Here is a 25,696-nt window from a genome sequence, read left to right as displayed (position 1 = left end):
TTATTTTTTCTTCCCTTCTTGTTTCTTTTTCGTAGCCGAAAGCGTTCGATTGAGCGCTTCACGAGCAATCGCGTCATCTCGTTCCTCTAAAACTTCATTAAGTGCCGGATTCCATTGTGAATCTGTTGAAATTTACGGTTTTTCAATTTTGAAACATTTGACCGTCTCTAGACGTTACAATAAATTAAAAAAAATAAACGCTTGAAGCTCTGACAGATGCAAAGTGCGCCTTCAGCTTATCACCAGTTGAATTGTCACGTTTTCGCTCTCATGAACTGTGACTTGAGTGGTTTATAAGAGCATACGTTAGTTCAAGTCAGAGCATTACTTAAATACAACTAGAGAAAGTCTACAGATAATATTTATCATCACCGAACAATAGCAACAAAAATTAATAGGAAAAAGTTTTGAAAAACAAGGTTTTATATGTATGGAAAATTTAGTGTCTGTACTTTTGGCCGTTGAGAGTTCCTTTTCCTGGAGCTATTTTAGGTGTGGAATTAATCAAGCATACTTTAAAAAAAAATCAATATTATATAATATTTGGACCTGATTTGCAAAATTACGTAAGAATATTTGTGTGACATAGTGACAAAATAAATAGTTTCCATAAAATCGATTAATCTTCCTTGTGTGTCGCCATATTTGTAACTAATGACTTGGAATTTTTCTGTCACTACCACCAAGTCCAATAAGACCGAATAGCAAGAAATGTCATCAGCATGTTACGATGACTTCTATAATTACATAGTACTAATTGTCGCCCGTGGATTTGCTCTAGTTTTCAGTGGTTGGTCGTTAAGTATTAGGTATGAAAGTATCCTTGGAGTTCAAGTTTGCTTCGTACCAAATTTCGTGAAATTCGGTTTTTGTAGTTTAGCCGTGAAAACGCAACACACAAACGGAGAGACAGAGTTACTTTCGCATTCATAATATTAGTATAGATTATATTATCAACTTAGAGTACTATTATTACATTATTTCGAAGGTATTGATGGTTTATTAGTCTATCAACAACAACAGTCAACCGTCGGAATTTCTAATTTATTCATTTACAATAAATACGATAGCTTTTTAGTATAATAATTATTATAGATCAAATTCACTGCTATACATACCGTCATCGATAGTATGTGGTTGGAGTTAAAAATCGTTTCTGAGTTTTGAACACTTTTTTTAAGAAAACTTTCCATAAAAATCACTATAATTTTGACCTCTTGCCTACTGTATTTTTTCCCTCTGTGCCTAAGCCATGGCAAGACATACCAACGAACAGTTTCTCCAGAAGACGACATCTCTTCTTCTGCCGTCCAAGAACGTGTTCTTCGTTGTATACTTGTAGTTCACGCATGCGCTCTAATGCTGCTTCGATATTATTATGACGATTCTTCTTGGTAGCTTCCATCATTTCAGGAGTTAATAATATGCTGTAGATTTTTTGAGAAAATAAAACCACTTAATTATTATTTCCATTTTTTCTTATATCTCATAGATAGGTGGACTGGAAAATGGGCTACTTAATAAATAGACAACTAATGAACTTTTTCTACATCGACTAGGCCGGGATTCGAACCGGGGAACTAGTCATCACCCCCCAACCTTGGGATAAGATGTTATGACCTTTGTGCCTGTTCTGGTCTACTCTCCCTTTAAACAAAACAATGTAAGAAGAAGTTGCTCTTTTGTGGTAGAATATAATTATGACGAATGTTACCTACGGACTCACACAAAGTCTTAACGCTAAGAAAACCTAGAGTACTCAGTTTTAACAGAATTATTTACTGTTGACGCCATAAACCTACATAAGGCTTATAATATATAAGCGTTTTATTTGTATAACCGAGGTAGGTAACCAATAAAATATTCATTATTCATTTTACTCGAGTATTCCTGTGTGCATGTGGTACCTACCAAGACGGGCTCGCATAAAGCCCTAACTCCAAGTGATTGATAATTCAGGATTAATAATGAGTTGATTATATGTGGAATAGTCATTTTTTTTACACTCGCAATGTTCATGACCACTTACCATGAGGTAGCCCATTTGTCAGTTCTATTTATAAAAATCTTTAATATATATTTATTTTTACCTCCCACTCTCATCAATCTCCTTCGTACAGAATGGTACAAAGTACAACGGTATAAATTTGTCTTTTAACAGCTCAGGCATTGTCAAGTATCTTGCTTCTTCTTCACTTTCGACGGACATTTCTAAAACTTTATGTGAAGATGTTTTTTTTTTAATTCATTACTATCTTGTTGCTTGATAAAAATTACTAATGTATATATTTTATATATGTTCATTTGAACATGAGTATAAAACACGTTAAGCCTTAAGCCATATCATGAAATAAAATACTTAAACTTAAGTACTATTTACTTAGTCAAGTAACTTACGTCCACTTTCTGAGGCTGGGGTGGGCCCTTGTTGTACAATACACGGCTCTTCTTCTAAAAAACGTAATATGTATTAAATTATTTTTAAAACAAATACATTTTTTACCAAATAACTTATATAAAGAACATTAGTATTTATAAACAAATTATCTATCTGTGTAATCTTACTTTTATCTTCTCCCGCCATCTCGTCAATATAATATTCCTAAAACGAAATTAATGCTTAATCGAAAATATATTCGAATTATTTATTGAAATTAATATTGTTTATTCTTTGTATTTTTAATACGCTAACCTCTGGAACGGTCTGAGAGCTTTCCGAAGGTGGCGGTGGCAAGGCTTCCAAAAATTCCGCTCTGAAGTCATTTCTAAATATACAATAAGACAAATAATAAATTTTATACATACTTTATTTCAGTTCAAATATACAATAAGATATGTATTTATATATTTGTTAAACAATTACTGTCAGTAAAAGCAATATATTATTATACGACAATAAAGCTACATTTCAATATTTTACATACACGGATAGCCTTAGTAGATGATGATTTAAAAGATGAATTGAGTTAGTAATTCGGAAATAAAAAAATAATTACAAAAAAAAATAGCTTCAATGTTTTTTAAAACCGTAAAATTAGGGAGTGAAAATGTTGATTGATCATCAGCAACCGTGTCGTTATATTTTCAACAATTTTTTTTTGATTGGATTGTAGTAATTAATTTATAAACCAGACGTGAAAATAATTCAAAAATTGTTTTGTGATATCTATATGCAGTGTTCATACAGAGCGTGATAAAAGATCCCCCATCTTCAATCAAATCAATTTAAGTATAATTTTGTATATATATTTTCTTTTTTTTACAAAATTATACAGCTTTTTTTTCTTTAATATAATTATGAAAAAGATTAAATTATATTCCTTACCTAATTTGTGCACCTCTTAGATTTCTCCCATGTTCATGTGCATCCCAAGCTTTTCGTGCCGCGGCAAACTGAAGGTCTCTGACATCGTCTCGCATGGCTACAGCTCCTCCTACAGCCAGAGAGCATTCGAGTTCCACATAAGCATCACCCAACTGAGGTTGATTGGCTGGTATTGAGATTGTCTTTTCTTTTTCTTTTGCAGATCCACCCTGACTCAGTAATATAGAATTGATTTTTTTTAAACGAGTATTATTTATTTGTTTTTAAATTATTTATTAAATTAAAATAACCTTTCAAAGCTTATTATTTTTTGGACAATAAATATGAATTTGGTCATATTGCGTGAAATTTTAATTTATTATTTTAGATTTTACTGTGTCAACCTTCTACTATGTTACGAATTATAATTTAATTATATATAAAGACTTTATAAATTGGTTGTGATTTTATTTTTATTTGATGTACGCGTATTTTGTGAACAGTTACAAACGAAGACAAACAAATCTACCGAATTCGATGAAATTTGGTATAAAGCAAACTTGAACCCCAAGGAAGGAGATTTTTATACCAAAAATGTAACGACCTACATACATAAAATCAGATAACATAATTCCGAGAGGAAATTGAGCGTACAGCTTTTTTTTTGAAACTATAAGACTAAAAGGATTTTTGCCACACTTGAATATTTTCTACAATATCGATTTTCATCTAAAAACCGATATTACGTTTATCTATCCAAACGAAATTCAGTCATTGGCTTTGATGTTATTTAATTATCATAATTTAAATATAAAATTTTTGCTATTATAAATATATAAGTTAGTAAACATTTGTAATTTAATCGTATTACCTTTTCTCTTGTCATCTGTTTCTTAGCAGGTGCTTCTACTTTATTAAATTCATGAGAATTTCTTAGCTCGTCGACTCTCTTCCACTGAGCCAATGTTAACGGCCATCCATTGCGCGCTACCACTCTGTCAATTTTTTAACAATAATATTGTAAATATCAATTGCCAAACTATTATAATAAAATGTCACTAAGCACTTACTCAATGGAGTATTGTTTTGGTGCTATATGAGTTTTCGCGTCTTTAATCTGAAAAATATTCATATTAAGTTTAGAATATAATTTGACTGGGGAAATAATTATGTTATACCTTAGTTGTTGATCTATTCTTGGCACCAGATTGCTTTTGCTTTGGAACCTTCAATGAACGAGCACTTGAAAACCCCGATTCTCGAGCTATCTGTGTACAAAGTGTGTGCAAAGAAATTAGTCAATCATTTTATTACTGAATTATCATATTATTTAATATTAAAATAATATACAATTTTAAGTATATTCTTAAATAAAAATAATTTCACTTCAAGCGAATTGGACTTTATATAAAATATTTTAACTAAATTTTTATCTTGTTCGTTACCGTTGCCAAATTCGAATGTGACATGGAACGTTTTCTTGCCGATATATTCCCTGATGAAAGAGTCGGTTCCAATCTGATATAAGGCCAGTACAATTCACCAGTGCCCGAACATCTACCCAATTCATCAACTTGACCATCTGATGATACCGTCTGTAGAATTGCTACCATTTCCAACTAGATAATTAAATGTCAAATTAAATTTATATTTTCTATGATTTATGGATTGGTAGTAGATTTGTGATAGTGCGTTTTATTGTAGCCGACACCAATTGTACTTAAAAAAGTTCTTATCAAAGCCTTAAAAGCGTTTTGCCAATACTAATTCTCCTAAGAATTGACACAGTAAAATTGATTCAATTGATCATATCACAAATAAAACGTCACCATCGATTTATTAACGAACTAATTTACTAAGAAAAATTGGTAATTCAACTATCACAACTTCAGTACAAGTTTTATTGCATATTAAAATATTTACATCAGGTGATGTTGCAGCAACTCTAAAGCTAACTGCCTCGTGTTTTGTTACTAATATCTGTACTCCACCAAGAATATTTCTTCTATTGGGTATGAAAATTTCATCAATATGAAGTTTGCTTGCTGCAGATAAAGGTAATTCCTTGCATAGATCAGAATCATTATCGCAAACGTGAAATACGTTAGATATGGATGAGAGAACAGTCAGCTGCCAATAAACTTCTGAGTAGGTTCCAGCGGATTGACTCAAGGAGCCGTGACCCATTATAGTGTAACTGTTAAAAAAAATCTTTTTAAAATTTATCAATAATAATCTCAATTATATTTTACAATTTTAGGTATTTTTTCGTCTAAAAAACTATAATTTTATATACGACCCTACAAACGCAAAAACCAACTGAGAAAAATTAACAGTTACGGTATATAATACCATTGTATTATAGACTTTTTGATAAAAACAAAAACTAAAAGTAAAGAGATATTAGGTATAATTATATTTAATAATTAAGTAAAATTTTGAATACATTTTGTATTTGTTTTGGATTAGTCATTTTTTTGTACAAAATTATAATAGATCAAAGATCCGAGAGGGTCCAGCTAGGATAAGTGAAGTTTGCGAGATCAATACAAGCCTTTAAATGAAAAAGCCTCTCAAAGAGAATATTCAATAAAACACTAATCAAAAGGTAGGTAAAGTAAGGTTGACAATATATTACATAAAAAGCAATTATTTGTAATTAAAATAATAATAATCATGCAAGGACACAATAAAATGTAAAGGCATTAATGAGATTCTCATTTTAATTTTGTACAACGCTTTATCTCAAGACATAAGAATACAGATTAAGATGATATAAGAGAAATTAATACCAAATTTAAAAGCTCGACGTGTAAAAATAATCAAATATTATTAATGTTTATTTATAATTTTAAGTTTAATAGTGAAGTTGAAAGTTTTAATGAAAACTTTTAGATATGCAATATTAGGAAAAATTATTAATGAAATTACTATAGAAAGAGATCAAATTGCAATTTCATGAATATTTATCGGCAATACCGGTTTTAATTACATTTTAACTGGTATACTAGTATCTACAAATTAAGCTCACATTATGAGATAGTATTTTGCTGCATAGTGATAATTAGTTTATGAGTGTTCAACTCGTACAATAAAATGGGCAAAACACTTGTATTAATTATATTAATATGTGTGTATTTTTTTTTTAATTATATCGATAGGCGGACGAGCAAATAGGTCACCTGATGGTAAGTGGATACTACCGCCCATAGACAATGACGCTGTAAGAAATATTAACCATTCCTTACATCACCAATGCACCACCAACCTTGGGAACTAAGATGTTATGTCCCTTGTGCCTGTAGTAACACTGGCTCACTCACCCTTCAAACCGGAACACAAAAATATTGAGTACTGCAGCTGTTTGGCGGTTGAATATCTGATGAGTGGGTGGTACCTACCCAGACGGGCTTGCACAAAGCCCTACCACCAAATAGAAGTATATTTATCGAGACTTAACCAAAACGGCATTTTGCTAAAAACTTATTTAGCGTTTGTAGGACAGGTTGTGCTATAAAATAAGTAAAATAAAAATTAAAGAAAAAAAAGATAATAAAAGAAAAAATAATAATAAAAGATCTATCGAGTTTTATATGGAATTGCTTATCTTACCCGTATTCATTTGGTTCAAAATTAAAAGTTATATGTTCATTATACGCTTGCGGCAGCTGTTCTCCATTGTCATTATTATAAACAGCTAATATACTATGCTGGAGTGTACTATAAACATCTAAGTGCACTTTGACTGGAGCATGACAGTTAAAAACTCCTTGAAAGTATGGTATCCATTTGCATTTCGGAGTTATTGGTGACGTTCCATTATATTGATTCAGTCCATAAACACCACTGAGAGCTGAAGCGACCGAGTAAGCGCTTTTTGCTCCAGGATACATTGCAAAGAATTCATTCATCAAAGCTGATAAGGCTTCCAAATTACCAAAAGCATTTTCCATTATCTAAAATATATCAACTAGTCTAATTTAAATAAACAGTAAACTATTTGTAAATTTAATTAAAAGTATCTTACTGCTTTAGAAATATCTGGAGTGATAGCAATATGATCGGTTAAATTTTTTCTAGCCCAAGTGCCTCTCCAATGAGCTTGGATGATAGTGGCCGCTTCATGTTTCCTAATTATTTTCAATCTCTCTGCTTTTAATAGTCCACATGGGAGTTCTTCTGTTGCGAGTTCACAGACTTGTGAGACGATTGGAGGTTCTGGTACTGTCAATAGCTGATCCATAATTTCTTGACCTACAAGAGATTTTTCTTGTTCGTCCTAAAAAGTAGTTTGTACATTATTAATACAAATAAATTATGCAGTACCAAAAAAGACAAAAACAATTACCACTTGTTCTTCTAGCAATTGATCGTCAAATATTTCAATTTCTTCAGTTTCAGGTAAAACACAGTCACATGGATCTAAACGATCAATATCCGCCAAAGATTTTGGAGGTAAGGGTTTTTTTTGCATTCCAAAGTCGGGATCACAAAAGTATTTTCTTAAAACCGTACATACTGCTCTAAATTCAGTTGGTTGAAGCTTCTTAATTAACAAAGATTGTAATGCCTGTCTAAACATCCAGTGCAATAAAGCTTTATCATAACCAACAATTTCTGAAATCCATTCCAAATCTGGTTGGTATGATCTATAATACCAATTTAAATTAGTAGTGAATTTCAAATTGATAAAAATAATAGTAATGTCAGTAATTTTAGAAAACTAACCTATAAAATTCTCTATCATTTATTGACATATTAATCATTGATCTACTTATTCGTATCCAATTAGAAAACGCAGAACCAAGATTTGTTAGGAAACGTGCTGCCCATGGGCATTCTTTTACCGCAGCACATTGAATGACGTCGCGTCTACCAAGTAATAGTGAAGATTCGCTTAAAAGCATAGCGTGCCAGTTTAAGCGAGAATGTACCCATATCCTGTACAATAAATAAAAGTACATTAAATCCAGTCAAAAGAGTATTTAAGTCATAATTTTATTAGCTTAGGGTATTAAAAACTACTGTAATGAAACATTTAAAAAATAAAAATATTCGGGTCTTGTTATTGATCGGTTAAATTATTTTTGATGATCAATGACCAATTTTGGTAAAAATTGGTGGTTTTGTTTTCTGACTCGGTGATTGAATCCATCGGGATCTGCGGCCTTATAATAATAGGTAGTGAAATATTTTAAATAGTCTTATTTATAATACCTGCAATAATGTCTCCCCGGCGGTAGCGTGATTTCAACTGATTCGTAACCTCTAGTTTCAATAAAAGCCTTCGCCTTTGGTAGATCACAGTCGACAAACCAATTAAAAACTTGTAATACTAAATAAGCTGGTTCAATATAATCTAATAATGGTACACCGCAGTTAAGTAGAACTCTTGGATGTAGCATGTTTAGTGTAATTCTAAGGATATTCTCATCGGGTCCATCTATTTGAAGGTAAAGAGGTGCAAATTTTGGCGCTGGTATATCCAGAGCCTTATTTGGTGCTGCTTTAGTTACCCTTATAGGTGGGCTACTGGCTACTGAAGTGAAACAATACATTGACGGGAAATATAGGATATTAACGTATTTAATCAATTTCTGGATCTGAAATCAATAGATTTTTAGGTATTAATTATGATAAACGTATTACAATTATTTTATGAAAAAAGATCATCGTAAATCACTAATAATTATATTTATTTTTAAAGTTACCGAATTATATTGGATCCATTCACGTAATTCTTCTTTCGTTTGCTGGGGTACCACTGAATTTGCTGTTGTCGATCTATTTACGTCCTTCGCTGCTTTTTTGTTCTTAAAAGTTTAAATATTATTTAACCGTTTCAACACATTTATAATTTAAGAAACTAACAGTACAATGTATTAAATTAAGACTACATATGTATAAATCAATCAAATTTCCAATAATAAACAATACATTAAAAGAGCAAAAAAGCAAACGTTACCAAAATTTCATTAAAATTTAAATAAAAAAATCAAAAACCAAGCTAAAAGGAAAAATAAGAGAGGAACAATATGTCTAGTAGACCAACAATTTGTAGATAAAATTGCATTTAAATAATCATACATGCTTCCAATTTAATTCAATTATAAACAATTATTAAATTAATTTGATTACAATTCACGAATTCTATAAAACTAATTACAATTTACAAATTATACCATTTCTTATCTATTGAGAATGAAGTTCTGTTAAGATTTAATTGAATAAGACTTTACCGGTGGAACGGATTTGTCATGCTCTTCTCTGAATTGATAGGTAATCTAGAAATAAAGAGACAATAAACTACCCATAACAATATGGCTATAAAAAATATGACAATGTTAAAAGCAAAATTACCGATTCTGTGCTCTGAATATCTAACAAGTGAGGTGCATAGGACAGTTTCAGAAGACCATTTACTTTTAAGAATCTTGTTCGTGGACAATCGTAAGCCTCATAGAGACCATGTTTGCGTGCCCAGTCGATCCAACGATACGTCTTCCATAATGGTACATCTAGAACATTCCACATTATGTTGATTAAGCATACTAATCCGTTCTAATTTTATTATACGAAAAGTACTGTAAACTGTTCTTATTTCTTTTGTTTAATTTGTCAATGAGTATAAAGTAAGTCTCACGTATGATGTATTTCTTTGTTTCATTTATGTATTTACATTTTGAATTACGATTTCGAAATGTTAGTTCACGAATGAATGCGTGTTATTGTATTTTTTTTTTAAAACAGAATTACTGATCTGAATAAAACTGAAGCGTGAAGCTGATTAAAATATATAGAAACTTCATAAATATCTAATACTCGATGAATATCATATTAAGATGTATTCATATTTACCGGGTTCTGGTAGCGGTTTCTTCAACGGTAAATCTCTGACCATCATGACGAAAAGATTCATTTCATGACCTGGTGTTATCCCCGGAAGCGAATAAGGAGGGAGATCCTTTGTATCCTCGATTACAATTGATGTCATTGAGGCACGCTAATTTGTTCGAGAATATAAATACTATTTTAAATGATGATATATTTAGGATTAATAAAGAATAAAATACATTACGCTAAATACTATGATAGGAGAGCCGAGATGGCCCAGTCGTTAGAACGCGTGCATCTTAATCGATGATTTCTGGTTCGAACCCAGGCACCACTGAATTTTCATGTGCTTAATTTGTGTTTAGAATTCATCTCGTACTCGGTGGTGATGGAAAACATCGTGCAGGTTCCCGCATATGTCTAATTTCAACGAAATTCTGCCACATGTGTATTCCACCAACCCGCATTGGAGCAGCGTGGTGGAATATGCTCCAAAAATCTTCTCCTTAAAGGGAGAGGAGGCCTTAGCCCAGCAGTGGGAAATTTACAGGCTGCTAATGTATGTGTATGCTAATGTACTATGTTGGTGGTTTTACTAGTTACACAAAAAATAAATCATTGTTTTTATATACTCAAGGGTTGAAGTGACCTAGAGTCATGGAACTGATATTTACGATAGGCTCCATTAAGTTATTTGATGTGCACAAAAATCTTTCAGGATTTTTTTTATTAAGATTTAGTTCGGTGAAGATCTTTAAGATACCGTTGTTAGGAATTCAGTGCAGTTTTGGCAACACGGTGAAGTAACCGTCGTTTCTTTTTTATTATAGACCAATATCCAGCGATGGGAGATTTCCTGCCTTCTATCCTAACAAACAAAGTGTTACCCTAACAACTGTCATTTCCTTTGTAGTAGGTTTCTTCGTATTTTTAGACTTGACTGTGCTTGTCAGAGTATCATCATCATCGTCCCAAGTGAAGACCGGTACTTCTGATATTAAAATATCCCATAACTTTTCAGGATCTAGGAATCAAACAAGAAAAGTAATATTCAATAAGTATATAAATCAGATCAAATCATATCAAAATATACTTTATACAAGTTTTTTACAAGCACTTTTGAATCATCAGTTTACAAACTATTTTTAAGTGAAGCTACCGCCGGATCGGAATGTAAATCCTACCGAGAAAAACCGACAAGAAACTCAGTAGTTATTATTTTTCAACATTTAAAATACAAAGCTATGAGTTAAATACAATTATATATTATGTACATAGTATATGCTGCCTTTTGACTTCCAACTAGAATTAGCTCCACGCTTTTTTATCACCTTTATAATCTTGTATTGAATAAAATGCTTTTTTATTATTGTATTTTTTTAACGAATGGTTTGAATTTATGAATCGGCAATGTTAAAAATATCTGTGGAATTTTATTATAGAAACCGATACTTTGCCCCAAGAAGGATTTTTTTGACTTTATGATATTTACAAACCATTATGAAAGTTTTTACATAAATTAAAACGAGGGAAAAACATATAAAACTAGCTTAAAAACAGCAGAAATACAGTCAAATATGATAAAGGTACGCGGTTGCATGATTATATTCCTTAAATCATTCCTGGTAGTACCTATAAATTATAATTAAAAATATTTAATGATTAACGAGTAGGTGCAATCTCACCCGCAATTTTATAAGTCAAGTCCATCGAACCCGTTAAGGCGTGAAGTATATCAAAATCCAGCATCAATTCATCTTCACAGTCGGTATCGTCAGAATTCATGTCAGGCGCAGCCAGTTTTAACAGCGCCTGTTCAATTTTGATTAGCAATTAAACATTCACGCGCCACGAATGTTTTATGAAAACAGGCACTCGAGTTAAATGGAATGGAAATGTTTTTTACATTCGGTCCAAAATAATAAAACAGTTTTCGGACGATGCTAGAATAAAGATTTTACGTTTTATGATAATTTTCTTAGTTCAACGGCTGAGATAAAGATTGATTATAATATGAATGTTTTTATCCTAACATTGAAATTCGTATTTAATATAAGAGCCTTTTTACTATTTTGTAATTATTGATGTATTATTTCATATTAAAATCAATATATTAGGTTATTTATTACATGAAGTGAGAATAACGCACACAAACATAGAATACAAGCGTTACGAACGACGGTCATATTTTATGATTCCATTATAATAACTTCGAACTAAAACTATTTGAAGTTACGGGGATATTTATCATTATGTAATCTACGAAGCAATTCTCACGTTCAATAACTAATTTTATGGTTGAAATTGCAAAAAATCATATTCATGAAAATAATTATCCACTAATACAAGTGCATTGACCTGTCTTATTATGTAAAAGGAATTATGTAATATGTACCTTGAATCATTGTGTTAAGCCTATATATATTTTATTACAAATTTTATTATTGGTTCTTTGCTTCTAGTTTTTACTATAGCAAAGCCCTTATAATCGTTTTTCTCCCACAAAATATTCTTTATTTAATTTAAACAAAACATAATATTGTAATAAAACCGCTTCTAGGAATTATACATCAAAGATATTACAAGAAACAGTGATCTTTTATTATAATAGGAATCGGTCTAAGTTCGTTACCAGTCATAAATCTTTGTAACTGTTTTGCGGTATTTAGGAATTTGCATTGGGAAAGTATCGCTATAAACGGTCTAAGGGCGAATCCACACGATCCACTTTGCACTTATTACTAAAACGGATGATTGTTTTTCAAAAAAATAATCTAATTAAAATAAATAATTAAATGTAAAAAATATATTTCTAAAAAATATAACGAGCAAATACTTTTCATGTGTTTTTGCTCTTAGTTACGTAAATAATGTAACAAGTAAGGGGTAACGCTTGTGTAACTGAAGCTCGATTTCATGATAATTTTATGATATTGTTAATATTCGGAATTTGTAAACCGCTGAATGATATTGTTGCAACAACAGATTATCACGAAGTAGGCTCGTTTAGGAAATGTCGACGGTTTTGAAACGGTTCATGTCGATAGTAATAGACTTACTTCCTTTTATGTTTAAGATGGTATTTAAAAAAATTTGTTCTATAAATTTTTGTTTTTGAGTTTTACAATGCCAAAGTCTACAATCACAATAACGGTTATAAGAATAAAGGGTTTTTTGTAACTGTAATATATCTAGCTGGTTGTTGTACTGATTCAATGTAGCTTCGAAAATTGCAGATAAATTCGGGGATCCGAATCTCTGGTCGGTCCAATGAAAGATATTGAACTTATCAGAAAAATAATCGCAACACGAAGTTCAGAAATTGGATACTACCGCGACAACTCTTTCAGAATTAATAATACATCAAATCACACTCCGGTAACATTTACGTAACAGAATATTAATTTTGAGGGAAAAGAGAGTGCGGCTGTGATTACACTGTGACACACATTAGTTGTTTATCTTTCAGCCTTCGAAGCCGGAATAGATCATGAGAACATTATTTAACCGATTATTCATTAATTTAAGTACGGATTTATAGATACAAAGCTCCAATCTTGACATACAAAAATTTGTAAGTAGGTAAGCAGTTCTGTCGACTTAACCACAAATTTGTACCTAAAACGATTTTCCTGACAAAATTTAAAATATTATACTACTTTTGCTAAGCATTGTGTTGAGTTTACCTTACAAAGCAATAATGGCCAGAGGTGGACCACATTCGAAGTCACCGTCGCCGATTGCTTTACGCCTGGCTTAGCAAGTGTAAGGCTTAGGAGTGGTGAAAAGGGTAGGAGAGGGGAGTCTGTGGCATCTACTGGAACTTGATCGCTGACCCAAACGCAACGCCATGCTCCGAGGTAGAAGAGGCGAACGAGGTAGCAACCTTTAATGAATAGTTTATTTGTCATTAGCTACCCATCAGAATAGACATAGATAGGCTTATGGATTAACATACCACAAATAAAAAAATATTGTTATTTCAACCCGGGTACCTTCGCACGCTTTCGTAGAACAACTCACTAGAGTTTTATGAAATCATTTATGAAGCACCACATACAACACATACAAAAATATTTTTTATATATGAATAAGATTCGTAGTAATATTGTTTTTGATAATAATAGTAACTGTGTATATATTTTATAACTCAAACATATATTCCTTTATTCAATATAGAAGCATTAAACTTGATTGAACATTACTACCAGTTCGTAAAAGAAAATACCCCGATCTGAGAAGAACCAGTGAAAAAAACTCAGCGGGACAAAAAACAATACCAACTTTAAATAAATTTATTATTATCTGAAAATTGGTACACTTATACCGTAACTGGATCGTTTCCTGCGCTTCAAAGTTGCCTAGAAGTTGTCCTGTAGCTAGAAACCCACCTGTTGTAACATCTGTTAATTTGTTTTAAATGTAAAGTGTACGTTGGTGTACAAAGTGTATTATAACATAGATTGCATGCAACAGCCTGAAAATATCCCACTGCTGGGCTAAGGCCTTCTCTCCCTTTGAGGAGAAGGTTGGGAGTATATTCTACCACGCTGCTCTAATGCGGGTTGGTGGAATAAACATGTGGCAGAATTTCGTTGAAATTAGACACATGCAGGCTTCCTCAGGATGTTTTCCTTCATTATAAACCCAAATTAAGCACATGAAAATTCAGTGGTGCTTGCCCGGGTTTGAACCCGAAATCATCGATTAAGATGCACGCGTTCTAACCGCTGGGCCATCTCGGCCATTAAATAACAAGAAACTAACATAGATTAAATAACAAGAAATGTGCAACCGATTTTTGTAAAATATTAGATAGTATTAGCTTTATATTAAAATTTATTCAAGGAGTCCTTCCTAATTGTAAAGAAAAGTTTGCATACCAAATAATTTTACTAAAAAAACATGCTCTCCTAAGCATTATTGTCGACGCAGTGATATTAAAATCCGAGTTGAGATGTTATTATTATATTTCTTTAATCTAATTGTGTCTTCTCAACACATTTAACGATAACGATAGAAAATTTAATATCCTTAAGTTTTAATAAGATTTCTTTGTATTCAATATTATCATTAAAAATATTATGAATTCTTCGTATTTATTTCTAACTTTGATTATCACGAAACGATATAACGATGATGTTATTAACATCTATCCCCCGGGCAATGTCTGGTTGAATTTCATTTTATTTTTATCATTCGATTTAGAGTCATTTTGCTCCAAATTATATCTCATCCATTTAGCGCCCATTTTGAACTCTAAAATACATACGACTGATTATATGAACATAATATTATTTAACTACTAAAAATATAGTGCTTTATATACAATTCAACTCCAAGAATGTATTATTTTGTTTCCCTGTATCAACTGAACCATAATTTTACCACCATCGATACCCCCTCTTCACCTCACCGCAACACACCGCTTACAACCGTTTTTTTACTCACCGTACAGTATCCTACACATTTTAATAACCTATATTCAAAAATAATATTCAAATTACAAATAAGATTTAAGACCATGTCCGTCCTTTGAACAAAATTTATCATAATATTCAAATCAAGCAGAAAAGTACCAACTTTTTGCGTGATTCAAGTACTACAAATAATTTAAATTCTTGAAAAACATAACGCGTTCAAGCAAACATTTAAAAAAGTCTGATATATTATTATTTAATATATTATTTGATAAAATATTTTAGCTTTTGTCAGTTTATTAAGGTTGTATAACTTCACGCTCAAAGAGCAATAATCATAAACGCCAACTGATCTTGAAAACCGTAAAGCGAATACGCGAAGCGAGGACAAGGTGAGGCGAAACGGGTGGCACGGGTGGGTAAGGAGGTACACTGGAGGACCGAAGGAAGACTAAGATATAGTATCGTATACCAATTAACTTAGACATTAAATACAGACCAGAAAGACGTATATCAGACGGCCTAATCACTAAGACAGCGATGTCTTCCAGGCAACCGTGAGATATAATAAAGAAACAAAAAGAAAGATCTGATCACTTCTATTTATTTATCTTTCAAATACGTACAAAGATGAATGTAATACCGCGAGGCATTGTTAGTCAAGGTACATGTTGAGTTGACTAATTAAAAGCAAATCTAGCTATATTATTGCTAGTTCGATGTTCTGAGTGCTTATTATTTTAGTCGGACTTTATTCTATATATGTATAACAAGCGCATTTATTTACTCTCGACGAAAACACTTGTTTCGAAATTGCAGTAGAGCTATACTGGTATATTCACTTTATTTACTTGGTATTGTTATGTTCTGCTTTGAAGAGTGACGGAGCCAGGAGAGCCGAGATGGCCAAGTGGTTAGAACGCGTGCATCTTAACCGATGATTGCGGGTTCAAACCCGGGCAAGCACCACTGCATTTTCATGTGCTTAATTTGTCACATCTCGTGCTCGGTGGTGAAGGAAAACATTTTGAGGAAACCTGCATGTGTCTAATTTCAACGAAATTCTGCCACATGTGAATTCACCAACATGCATTGGAGCAGCGTGGTGGAATATGCTCCAAACCTTCGCCTCAAAGGGTGAGGAGGCCTTAGCACAGCAGTGGGAAATTTACAGGCTGTTAATGTAAGGTAAATGTAATGGAGCCAGTACAACTGCAGGCACAAGGTTCATAATATCTTAGTTTCCAAGGTTGGTGGTCGCATTAAGGTGATCTAAGGAATTATTATTAATATATCTTACACCGCCAATGACTATGGTGCCAACCACTTACCATTAGGTGGTCCATTAGCCGTCCGCCTATTGATTACATCTAAAAAATGCTAACTTATATTTCAAGCCGTTTCTGAATTCGTGTGTCGAATAAAGTCCAAATAATCTAATTTTATTTTATTTTACATTAGGATAACCAACATTAGATACAATATTACATCCGAAATAAAAAATAAATTACATTTAAAAATATCAAGGCAAAGTTCTACTACTTACAGGTAGTCTCATGCAACACAATGCATGTATTGAAAATAAAAATTAAGATAAGTGAAAATAAGAAGTATAATACACTTTTAAACTATTATATAATAAATAATAATTAATAATTAATAAAACCAATAAGATAAACCATAAAATTAAGCACAAATAAAATTCTTTATTTTTCGATTGAACTGAGCGCGACTATCGTGACATATTATGTCTAAATATTTTATTTGAATACTGATCTAATAAGAGCAACACTAATAATAATAAATATAATATAAACCCGAGCCATTTTAAATGGTAAACTTTTATGTAGAAAGTTGAAAGCAATAAAACATTTAAGTAAGAAAACACATGTGAGGCTGATCGGAACGACTTCGAAGTCAGTTTCTCGACTTACGAAACTTTGTCGCTAAGGTATGTTATCCTTAACAACTATAAAACACCTGTCTTACAAAACAGCGAACTAAAATTGCTTTGAGAAATAAATTTACACTTTATATTTATAAGAAATCGCCCAGTGAGCAGTGTGAATTGTACTTCTAAAAGTATTCGGCTATATCGGCAAATTTCAAAGCCAATTTAGCAGGAGATATTATTGTGTATAAATAAGTGCATTATAGGTCCTCGCTCTTTCTTCAGTCTCGTAGTTATGAGTAAGAAGGATAGCAATTCGATATGACGGTAGAGTTCAAGAGTGAAGAAGCTTGGGAGTTCCAAAATAAGTAGGAGTTACTAAATTTTTATGATGCCACAAGCACCTATATATTTATGGACATCGTACGAATTTTATTAGAAGTATCATGACTGTGACAAGGTTAGTGTTTAATACCAAACTCTAGTAAAACACTGTGGCGAAATATTATTTTAAATTAAAAAAATAGTGGTATCATGGGTGTAAGTTGGAACGAATATCATTTCGCTATTGCTGATGTGTTAAGTAGCAGAAACAATAAAATAAATATACAAAGTTTTAGGATAATTCAATGACAATGACAAAATTGTTATTAAAATTCACATGTGAATGTCAACAATAACAAAAATGGGTATGAATAATGTTAAATAAAACCATATTGAATAGAAAAAGAACTAGTGGGAAAGGTCGTCTAGAAGATCATGACATTATTTCCTTATGTCACGATTTCAGCCTCTTGACTGTAGTATAAGGCATGTTAAAGAATTTCGATCTAAAAACAATGTCGAAGTCTTTAATAAATCTCAAATAGATATGAAAAAAATACATCCGTAAATCAGGCATTTTATTCGATACAAGATTATATAGACGATAAAAAATTGTGGAGTTAATGCTTGTTGACTTCCAGGCAGGAGATATAACATACATATATAATTGTATTTAACTAACATGACTGTATTTTTAGATGTTTTAAAAGAGTAACTGCTGAGTTTTTTTCCCGTTCTTCTCGATGGAATCTACACTCCGAACCGGTGATAGCTTTACTTAAAATAGTTTGTTAAATGACGAATCAAAAGTGCGATAGTTACCATTTTTTGATAAAGTCGGTCGATGCTGCAGACCACCACCAGGCTTGATACCTGGCGAATAGATGTGACAACGTGACCTCCAACCTTCGGGGGGCATGTTGAAAACGAAGTTCTCCCATTGATGTTCAACCTAAACAAATTGGAAAATGTTCACATAACCATCGGTACAGGTTTTATTTGTAAACATCAAGTGCGCGTTACCGAGCTTACGACACAACTGGTTAACTAATTTTGTCATCGGTGGAAATGACCCTAATCTTGAGTGTGGCCTCATTTAAAGTCAAACACACGGTCACCATGTAAAATAAATTACGTATGTTTGTTAGCGTATCATGCATGATTCGGCTCGGTTATTACATTTTCGTAAATACGTCAGGTTCCAGGTAGGTATTTCCAAATATTATACCCAGAGATAGGTTAGTTGATAGGTAGGCTAACATTTGCTAATATTTATTACCAGAGGGAATATCTAATCACATTGATGCATATGTATGTATTAATGTGTAATCACAGTACGTGATATGCTGTAATTATATCAACAAACTCATTTTCAGTAGTTTAATATTAACTGTGAGGTAAACTCGATAGCTGTTAAGCTTAAGTTTCAACCCAAGCTCTGTATCAACAGTCTTGTTGTTAAACATACACTCGCGATCACAATCGTGCCCATACCAAATTACTTATCAAATTTTCTGGATGAGATGCCTTTTTGCATTTTTTTTTTTTTTGTATTACCAGCCTTTAAATTTCCCACTGCTGGGCTAAGGCCTCCTCTCCTTTTTTGAGGAGAAGGCTTGGAGCATATTCCACCACGGTGCTCCAATGCTGGTTGGTGGATACACATGTGGCAGCACTTCGTTGAAATTAGACACATGCAGATTTCCTTACGATGTTTTTCTTCACCGCCGAGCACGAGATGAATTATAAACACAAATTAAGCACATGAAAATTCAGTGGTGCTTGCCTGGGTTAGAACCCGCAACCATCGGTTAAGATCCACGCGTTCTAAACACTGGGCCATCTCGACTCTTTGAGATGGCTAATTAGTCATAAGTCCTTCCGTTGTTACACATCAAATATTCGTTTTTATTTTTAGTATTATTTCTAATTTTTTTTCTTTTATGATCAGTTCTAAGATTTCTGTATTTTACGTTTTTGGTGTACAATAAAGTATATTAACATAACATTAACAAATTGTGTTCAGACTTTGAACGGTTAAAATTTATGCGAAGCTGTACTTCTAAATCGTCTTTAAATAAAATTGCCTTTATCCGGACACTCTAAGATGCTTTTCGTTTTTGCGTTTAATGATAAAATATTGTTCTTTATTCAAATGAAACTATAAAAGCACTTCACAAAAGAAAAATGCAGGATTTATGAAATGAAACGAAGATTATTAATTAGGGAAAGATTCTATACACAGACGATATTGCAAACTAAGCTCGAATTCTTTCTCCGTAGAAAATTAGCGAAATCCGATAAATTTCTACTTCCTTACTAAGAATCTCTGATAAAACGGAACGGAAAAACGATAAAAAATAACGATTATTTTTAGTGATTTGTTTTATTTCCGTAGTAACTGAAAAAAAAAATTACCAAGTTGATCCAAAATAGAATTGTCATTTTAATGGAATAGGGTCTGCGAAGGTTTGTGTAGGAAACAAAGTCATTCGATGCTCGTCTCGATCGTAAAACGTTGAAAACAGACTAAAGCTGATACGGTATTTTGATATTTTAATAAAAAAAAATAAAAAAAAAAAACATCTGTAACTGATTACAGATGTTTCTTCTTCTTGTCTTTTGTACACTTTTCTTTATTTCCAAGTAGCATAACAATCCAAATAGAATTGAAATAAAACTAGTTTTTAACGGATTTAATCGCGTATATTAATTATTTTAACATCCCGACGTTTCGAGCACTTTGCCTCTGCCTTGGTCTGCCCGTGACCACGAACACTGCAAAGTGCTCGAAACGTCGGGATGTTAAAATAATTAATATACGCGATTAAATCCGTTAAAAACTAGTTTTATTTCAATGTGTAATAATCGCGAAAATCTAAGACAACATTAATCCAAATAGAGTTGATGATAATTATAGGAATTATAATTGGAATCTAATTTTGTAACGATGTTCCGGTCTTAGTAGATCTTCTATTGTTCAATTAATTCAAAAGTGTTTTTATGAGCCTACTTGAATATTTAATAAAGAATAATTCGATTTGATTTGGTTATGCTATTTTTATTCTATTGTTATGAAACTTACCCTTTGATTGTCCAACATTGTATAGCTTACCTTGTTTAAATGATATTTTTTATATAATATATACTAAAATCATCCTCCTGCCCTTATCTCAATTTTACTTGGGGTCGGCGCAGCATGTCTTCTTCTTCCATACTTCTCTGTTAGACGTCATCTCACAAGTAACATTCTTTCTAACCATATCGTCTTTCACACAACCCATCCATCGTTTCTTGGGTCGTCCCCTACCTCTATATCCATCCACATCCATACTCAAAACCTTTCTCACAACATGGTCCTCATTCCTCCGCATAACATGCCCATACCATGACAGCCGGTTACCAGATAGCTTCTCGGTTACCGGTGCCGCTTTCAAACTTCCTCTTATGTACTATAATATATACTAACAATCAAACCATCAACTCGTTCAAGCATGTAGCATATGCCCAAGACTCGTCTGCAGAACGAAGACCTCAGCAGGACCTGTGCATGGCTTAACTGCATGTCCGTTATTGCCATCTTACCACCATTACCATTATCCTGGAAATATATTTTTATCACTTAACTCAATATTGTGTTGATATACAATTGGATTAATTTAAATGTTGTATCGATGCCTTTTAACAGCTCGTCAAAAAAAAGAAGTTTTATTGACATTTATTTTTAAAACTAAATATTCTTAATTAAAGGTAAAAAATTCAGCCTGTATATACATGGGTTGTTGGGTTAAGTGTCGCCCTTTGAGGAGTAGGTTTGGAGCTAATTCTATGACTCTGCTCTGTGGGTTGGAACACATGTGGCAGATTATCAACCGAAACGTTTAGGTTTTTTTGCGATATTTCACTTCGCTGATCACGAGATGAATTATAAACACAAATTAAGCACATCACAGTTCAGTTGTGTTTGCTGGGATCTGAAGTATTCAAGAACCATTCTTATCTTTACTCAAAGACGATATATCTTAATAAAATAATACAGTTCTGAAGGGCTGATGAAATTTACTGTATTCATCCTCTAACCGTGTTACTATCGCGATACTTAAACTTTTCTTGTGGTTCTTATAATCTTACATAACAACTGCGAAAAAGACCTTCCTCATAAATTTCAGCCTGTAAATTTCCCACTGCTGGGCTAAGGCCTCCTCTCCCTTTGAGGAGAAGGTTTTGAGCATTTTCCACCACGCTGCCCCAATGCGGGTTGGTGGAATACACATGTGGCAGAATTTCGTTGAAATTAGACACATGCAGGTTTCCTCACGATGTTTTCCTTCACGGCCTAGCACGAGATGTATTATAAACACAAATTAAGCACATGAAACTTCAGTGGTGCCTGCCTAGGTTTGAGCCTGAAATCATCGTTTAAGATGCACGCGATCTAACCACTGGGCCATCTCGGCTCATATATCATATACAATATAATTCAAAGGCTCGTCTTTCTTCACCCGATCAAAATTCCATACGTTAAATTTTGCTAGAAATTTAAAATCGACCAACGTCAATAACTATCAGTGTTCTTTCGGATCTCGACAAGAACTTACGTCTATCCTATGAATACGAAATGTGCTGTTGTATGAAGTTGAAGAAAAATAAACACGGGGGTGAAAGCTGTCTGGGGGCGAACCCACTTTTGTTACTCGTTTGATCTTCGATAGTTACTAGTCTTGCTATTTCGCTAGCTTGCAGCATCGATTGGTTTGTGTCAGCTTTTTCGTACTTCCTCTTTGATAAATACAGACTCTTGACTAAGAAACCGACTGAGTTTTAATGTAATTTTTGTATTTTATTTTTATATTTACTAATATTATGAGAAAGTAAGTCTGTCTGTTTGCCTGTTTGTTGCTGTTTCACGACCAAACTGACGAACTGAATTTGATGACATTTGATATAAAGCAAGCAAACTCCAAGAAAGGACATATGTAGCTAAGTAACACGGGACGATCAACCCCTAAAACGCAAGTGAAGCTTGCGACAACTAGCATGATATAAATGCATAATTATTTGCTGTGTATTGCAGACATTTCGGTTTACTTCCAGTTTTTGAAACGTGAATATTTTATAGTCGGTGGCAAATCATACAATAAATGACCGGTTATTTTGTTACAATTAGCTAATCTCATTGTTCATCATTTCAGAAAACGGTGCTTTTATTATGAATGACATAACTTTACCGAAAAATTAATAGAATTATAAATCAATTAAATTAGTGTTTTAACTGATTCAAAATATCAGGTCTGTAGGTTCTACTTAAAATAATCGGCTAGACACTTAACAATTACATGCTTCTTCAGTTTATTTTTGAACATTGTATTAATTGAGTATAATTTAATGAATGTACATTTTATACAATATAAATTAATTTAAAATATTTGTATACCAAAAATATTATACAAAAAACTTGAAATTTATACTCGAAAATGTAAAAATCTTTTCGAGACTTCGTTATAGAATCAGGAACCCAAGCCAAGGAAGGAGACATTGACTTTGAAGTCGAAAACTAGATGTTATAAGTTTACCTCGCTTCTTATATTTATGCAAAGTTTGTCACCGTTCAGTTTTTTAAGTCTGCTTTAAGATGCTAGATTTTAGATCTACTTTATAAGTGCAAAAATATTCGTTATATAATACGATATTTAAAATATTGTAAGAAATTTAATAAAGTGCTACTAATTCAGGCACTTACTTCGAATACAACAACTTCAGCATCCCAGCGTCGACTAGCTAGATCTTCAGCTCTGATCCACCCATGTAGGTACTGTCTCGCCGATTTTGGTAACGGTTGAGTCTGATCATCAACCCATAGCATATCAGCCGTTGATTTTGCAGATGTCTTGCTAAGAAAATGACTTGCCCGGAAAGCAGCTGGACCCTTGGAAAAAATGCCTCAGCTTAGAAATGATAAAAAATAATCAGTAATAATGGGTTACTTTTTGCTTTTGTCAATAACACTGCCTCGCATAACCACTCTGTGGAACCAGCTTTCGCCGGCGGGTTTCCCGAACCGATACGACTTGGGAACCTTCAAGAAAAGACCGTACTCCTTTCTGAAAGGCCGGTAACTGCAAGCCCCCCGGTGTTACAGATGTCCATGGGCGGTGGTAGTCACTTTCCATCAGGTGAGCCTCCCGCTCGTTTGCCATCACTAACATAAAAAAAAAATAACAATTTTCATCACGACATTCATTTCACATTACTTGAAAAATGACTTTTGGAAAACACAACATCATATATAATATCAACATCATAGGAATATTGCAAATTAAAAAAAAAAGAAGTTGGTGATTCGAGAACAACGGCAAGAAGACCCGGTGATGTTTAGGCAATAAAAAAAATTGTAAACAGGCACAAAAAAATAAAAACATTTTGTAAAAAAAAAAGCTCAGGGAAAGTAATCAATGAAATCCTGTCCAAATTGGATCATTAGTTTTTAAAAAAAGCAGCCATACAAACTTATATACATACAGGTCGAAAAAAGAAACTTTTATAATTCGATTGAAAATTTAAATCAACAGTGTTAGGTCAATAGTTGATCACAATACGTTCCTTATGCACAATGAATTTCTTACGTATCATAAAAGATTTCTGTGAAATCGTATAAACATATTTTAAGTCAAAATTCAATATAAATAAATATGCAACATAGGGTATGTGAAAAATTGAATATGACGGATATCAAACACCGTATTGAATATATAAGGTGTCGTGTAAAATATTCAAAAGTATATTTCAAACCATTCCCCAGGAATCTGGAGATATTTCGTTATCCCTGAATTCTCGGAACGGACATTCGGTCGGATCAGCTTGGTGTACCAGAATACTCTGTCTTGTCATATCGCTTTTCTTCGACATTTTTTAATTATATCAACCTAACGGATTTCTTTTTATCATAAAATAATTTGTTTAACGCAAGTTACTTAATAATGGTAATCCGTTTTATGACATTGACATTAATTATGTTATTATGTTGAAATAAAACCTTTTTAACAGTTTAATCAAGGCGAATTTTTAAAATTTAGTTTCGTTCCGATAAAATTTTTGTGTCAATAATGTGTCTAATTACTGACACAAAAATTTTATCGGATTTACTAAATGTTGCTTATAATAAATTAATGAAATTTCAATTATTTTTATATAATTAGGCTGTGTAGTCTGTCGCCTTTACAGCACAATTAATAATCTGCGTATGAATGGTTTTTTTTATTATAACAAGAACACTAAGAACTTGAAGAGTTAAAAGAGAAGACACGATTTTCATTGAAAGTTTAAATACTTTTTAATAGAGACATTGGGCTGTAACAAAGACTTTCATTCACTACAATTGATTAACATGTGGCGAGTATTAGTAAATAATATAATTACTTAAAATAAGACGGATTTAAATGGAAAACAATCTTTTGTACAGCACATTGTGAACTTGCGAAACGAACGAATTATTTTGACTGCAAATCAAAAATATCAAAACAAGTCAGGTTACATTCTCTTTTAAAGATATTTTTCATTATTTGTACATACATTTTATATGAAATGCCATTTACCTGAACCCAAATTAAGTGTATTTTATTTAATTATTTAACGCTAGCTCCTAGTAGCCTTAAGTATTCCATTGTGAAGAATTAATAATAAATGTACATTGCTTTATCTGCTGTATTTAATGTATCTGTATTAGTTTTTAGTTTTAAAAATATACTAAGCTTGTAAATGTCCTGCTGGGCGCCTCGTCTCCCTTTGAGGAGAAGGTTTGGAGCTTTTTCCACCACGCTGGTTCAACACGTGTTAGTGGATACACTTGTGGTAGAATTTCATTGAAATTATACCCATGCAGGTTCCCTTTACAACCGAGCTGAGAATTATAAACACAAATTCAGC

General features: G+C 32.5%; 1 protein-coding gene across 1 annotated transcript; it reads right to left on the bottom strand.

Annotated features, from left to right (window-relative positions):
- Positions 1-24,679, bottom strand: LOC125065839. Its single transcript, XM_047673685.1, has 28 exons — positions 24,563-24,679; positions 23,514-23,699; positions 21,243-21,374; positions 18,596-18,725; positions 13,825-14,024; positions 11,824-11,950; positions 11,026-11,162; positions 10,163-10,307; positions 9,665-9,822; positions 9,544-9,588; positions 9,016-9,117; positions 8,522-8,907; positions 8,033-8,245; positions 7,656-7,953; positions 7,332-7,583; positions 6,917-7,260; positions 5,228-5,501; positions 4,750-4,923; positions 4,483-4,572; positions 4,375-4,421; positions 4,176-4,299; positions 3,326-3,534; positions 2,693-2,765; positions 2,566-2,602; positions 2,398-2,451; positions 2,091-2,217; positions 1,267-1,427; positions 1-122 (listed from the first exon to the last, which is right to left on the bottom strand). Exons 1-28 carry the CDS (start codon positions 24,677-24,679, stop codon positions 1-3), a joined length of 4,464 nt encoding a protein of 1,487 aa, XP_047529641.1.
- Between the last annotated feature and the right edge of the window lie 1,017 nt (positions 24,680-25,696).

This window comes from Vanessa atalanta, chromosome 8 (assembly GCF_905147765.1).
Source record: "Vanessa atalanta chromosome 8, ilVanAtal1.2, whole genome shotgun sequence".
Lineage (NCBI taxonomy): Eukaryota > Metazoa > Arthropoda > Insecta > Lepidoptera > Nymphalidae > Vanessa > Vanessa atalanta.
The sequence above is the reverse complement of the archived record's forward strand: the minus strand, read 5'-3'. Positions and strand labels throughout refer to the sequence as shown.

What these genes read in the sequence shown, in the direction of transcription:
- LOC125065839 (XM_047673685.1), bottom strand. Translation starts at nt 24,679, where the DNA reads ATGTCGAAGAAAAGCGATATGACAAGACAGAGTATTCTGGTACACCAA. An exon ending in CACATTCGAATTTGGCAACG is followed by an intron (nt 4,573 to 4,749) that starts GTAACGAACAAG and finishes CTTTGTACACAG; the next exon opens with ATAGCTCGAGAATCGGGGTT. An exon ending in CCAAAACAATACTCCATTGA is followed by an intron (nt 4,300 to 4,374) that starts GTAAGTGCTTAG and finishes AAAAATTGACAG; the next exon opens with AGTGGTAGCGCGCAATGGAT.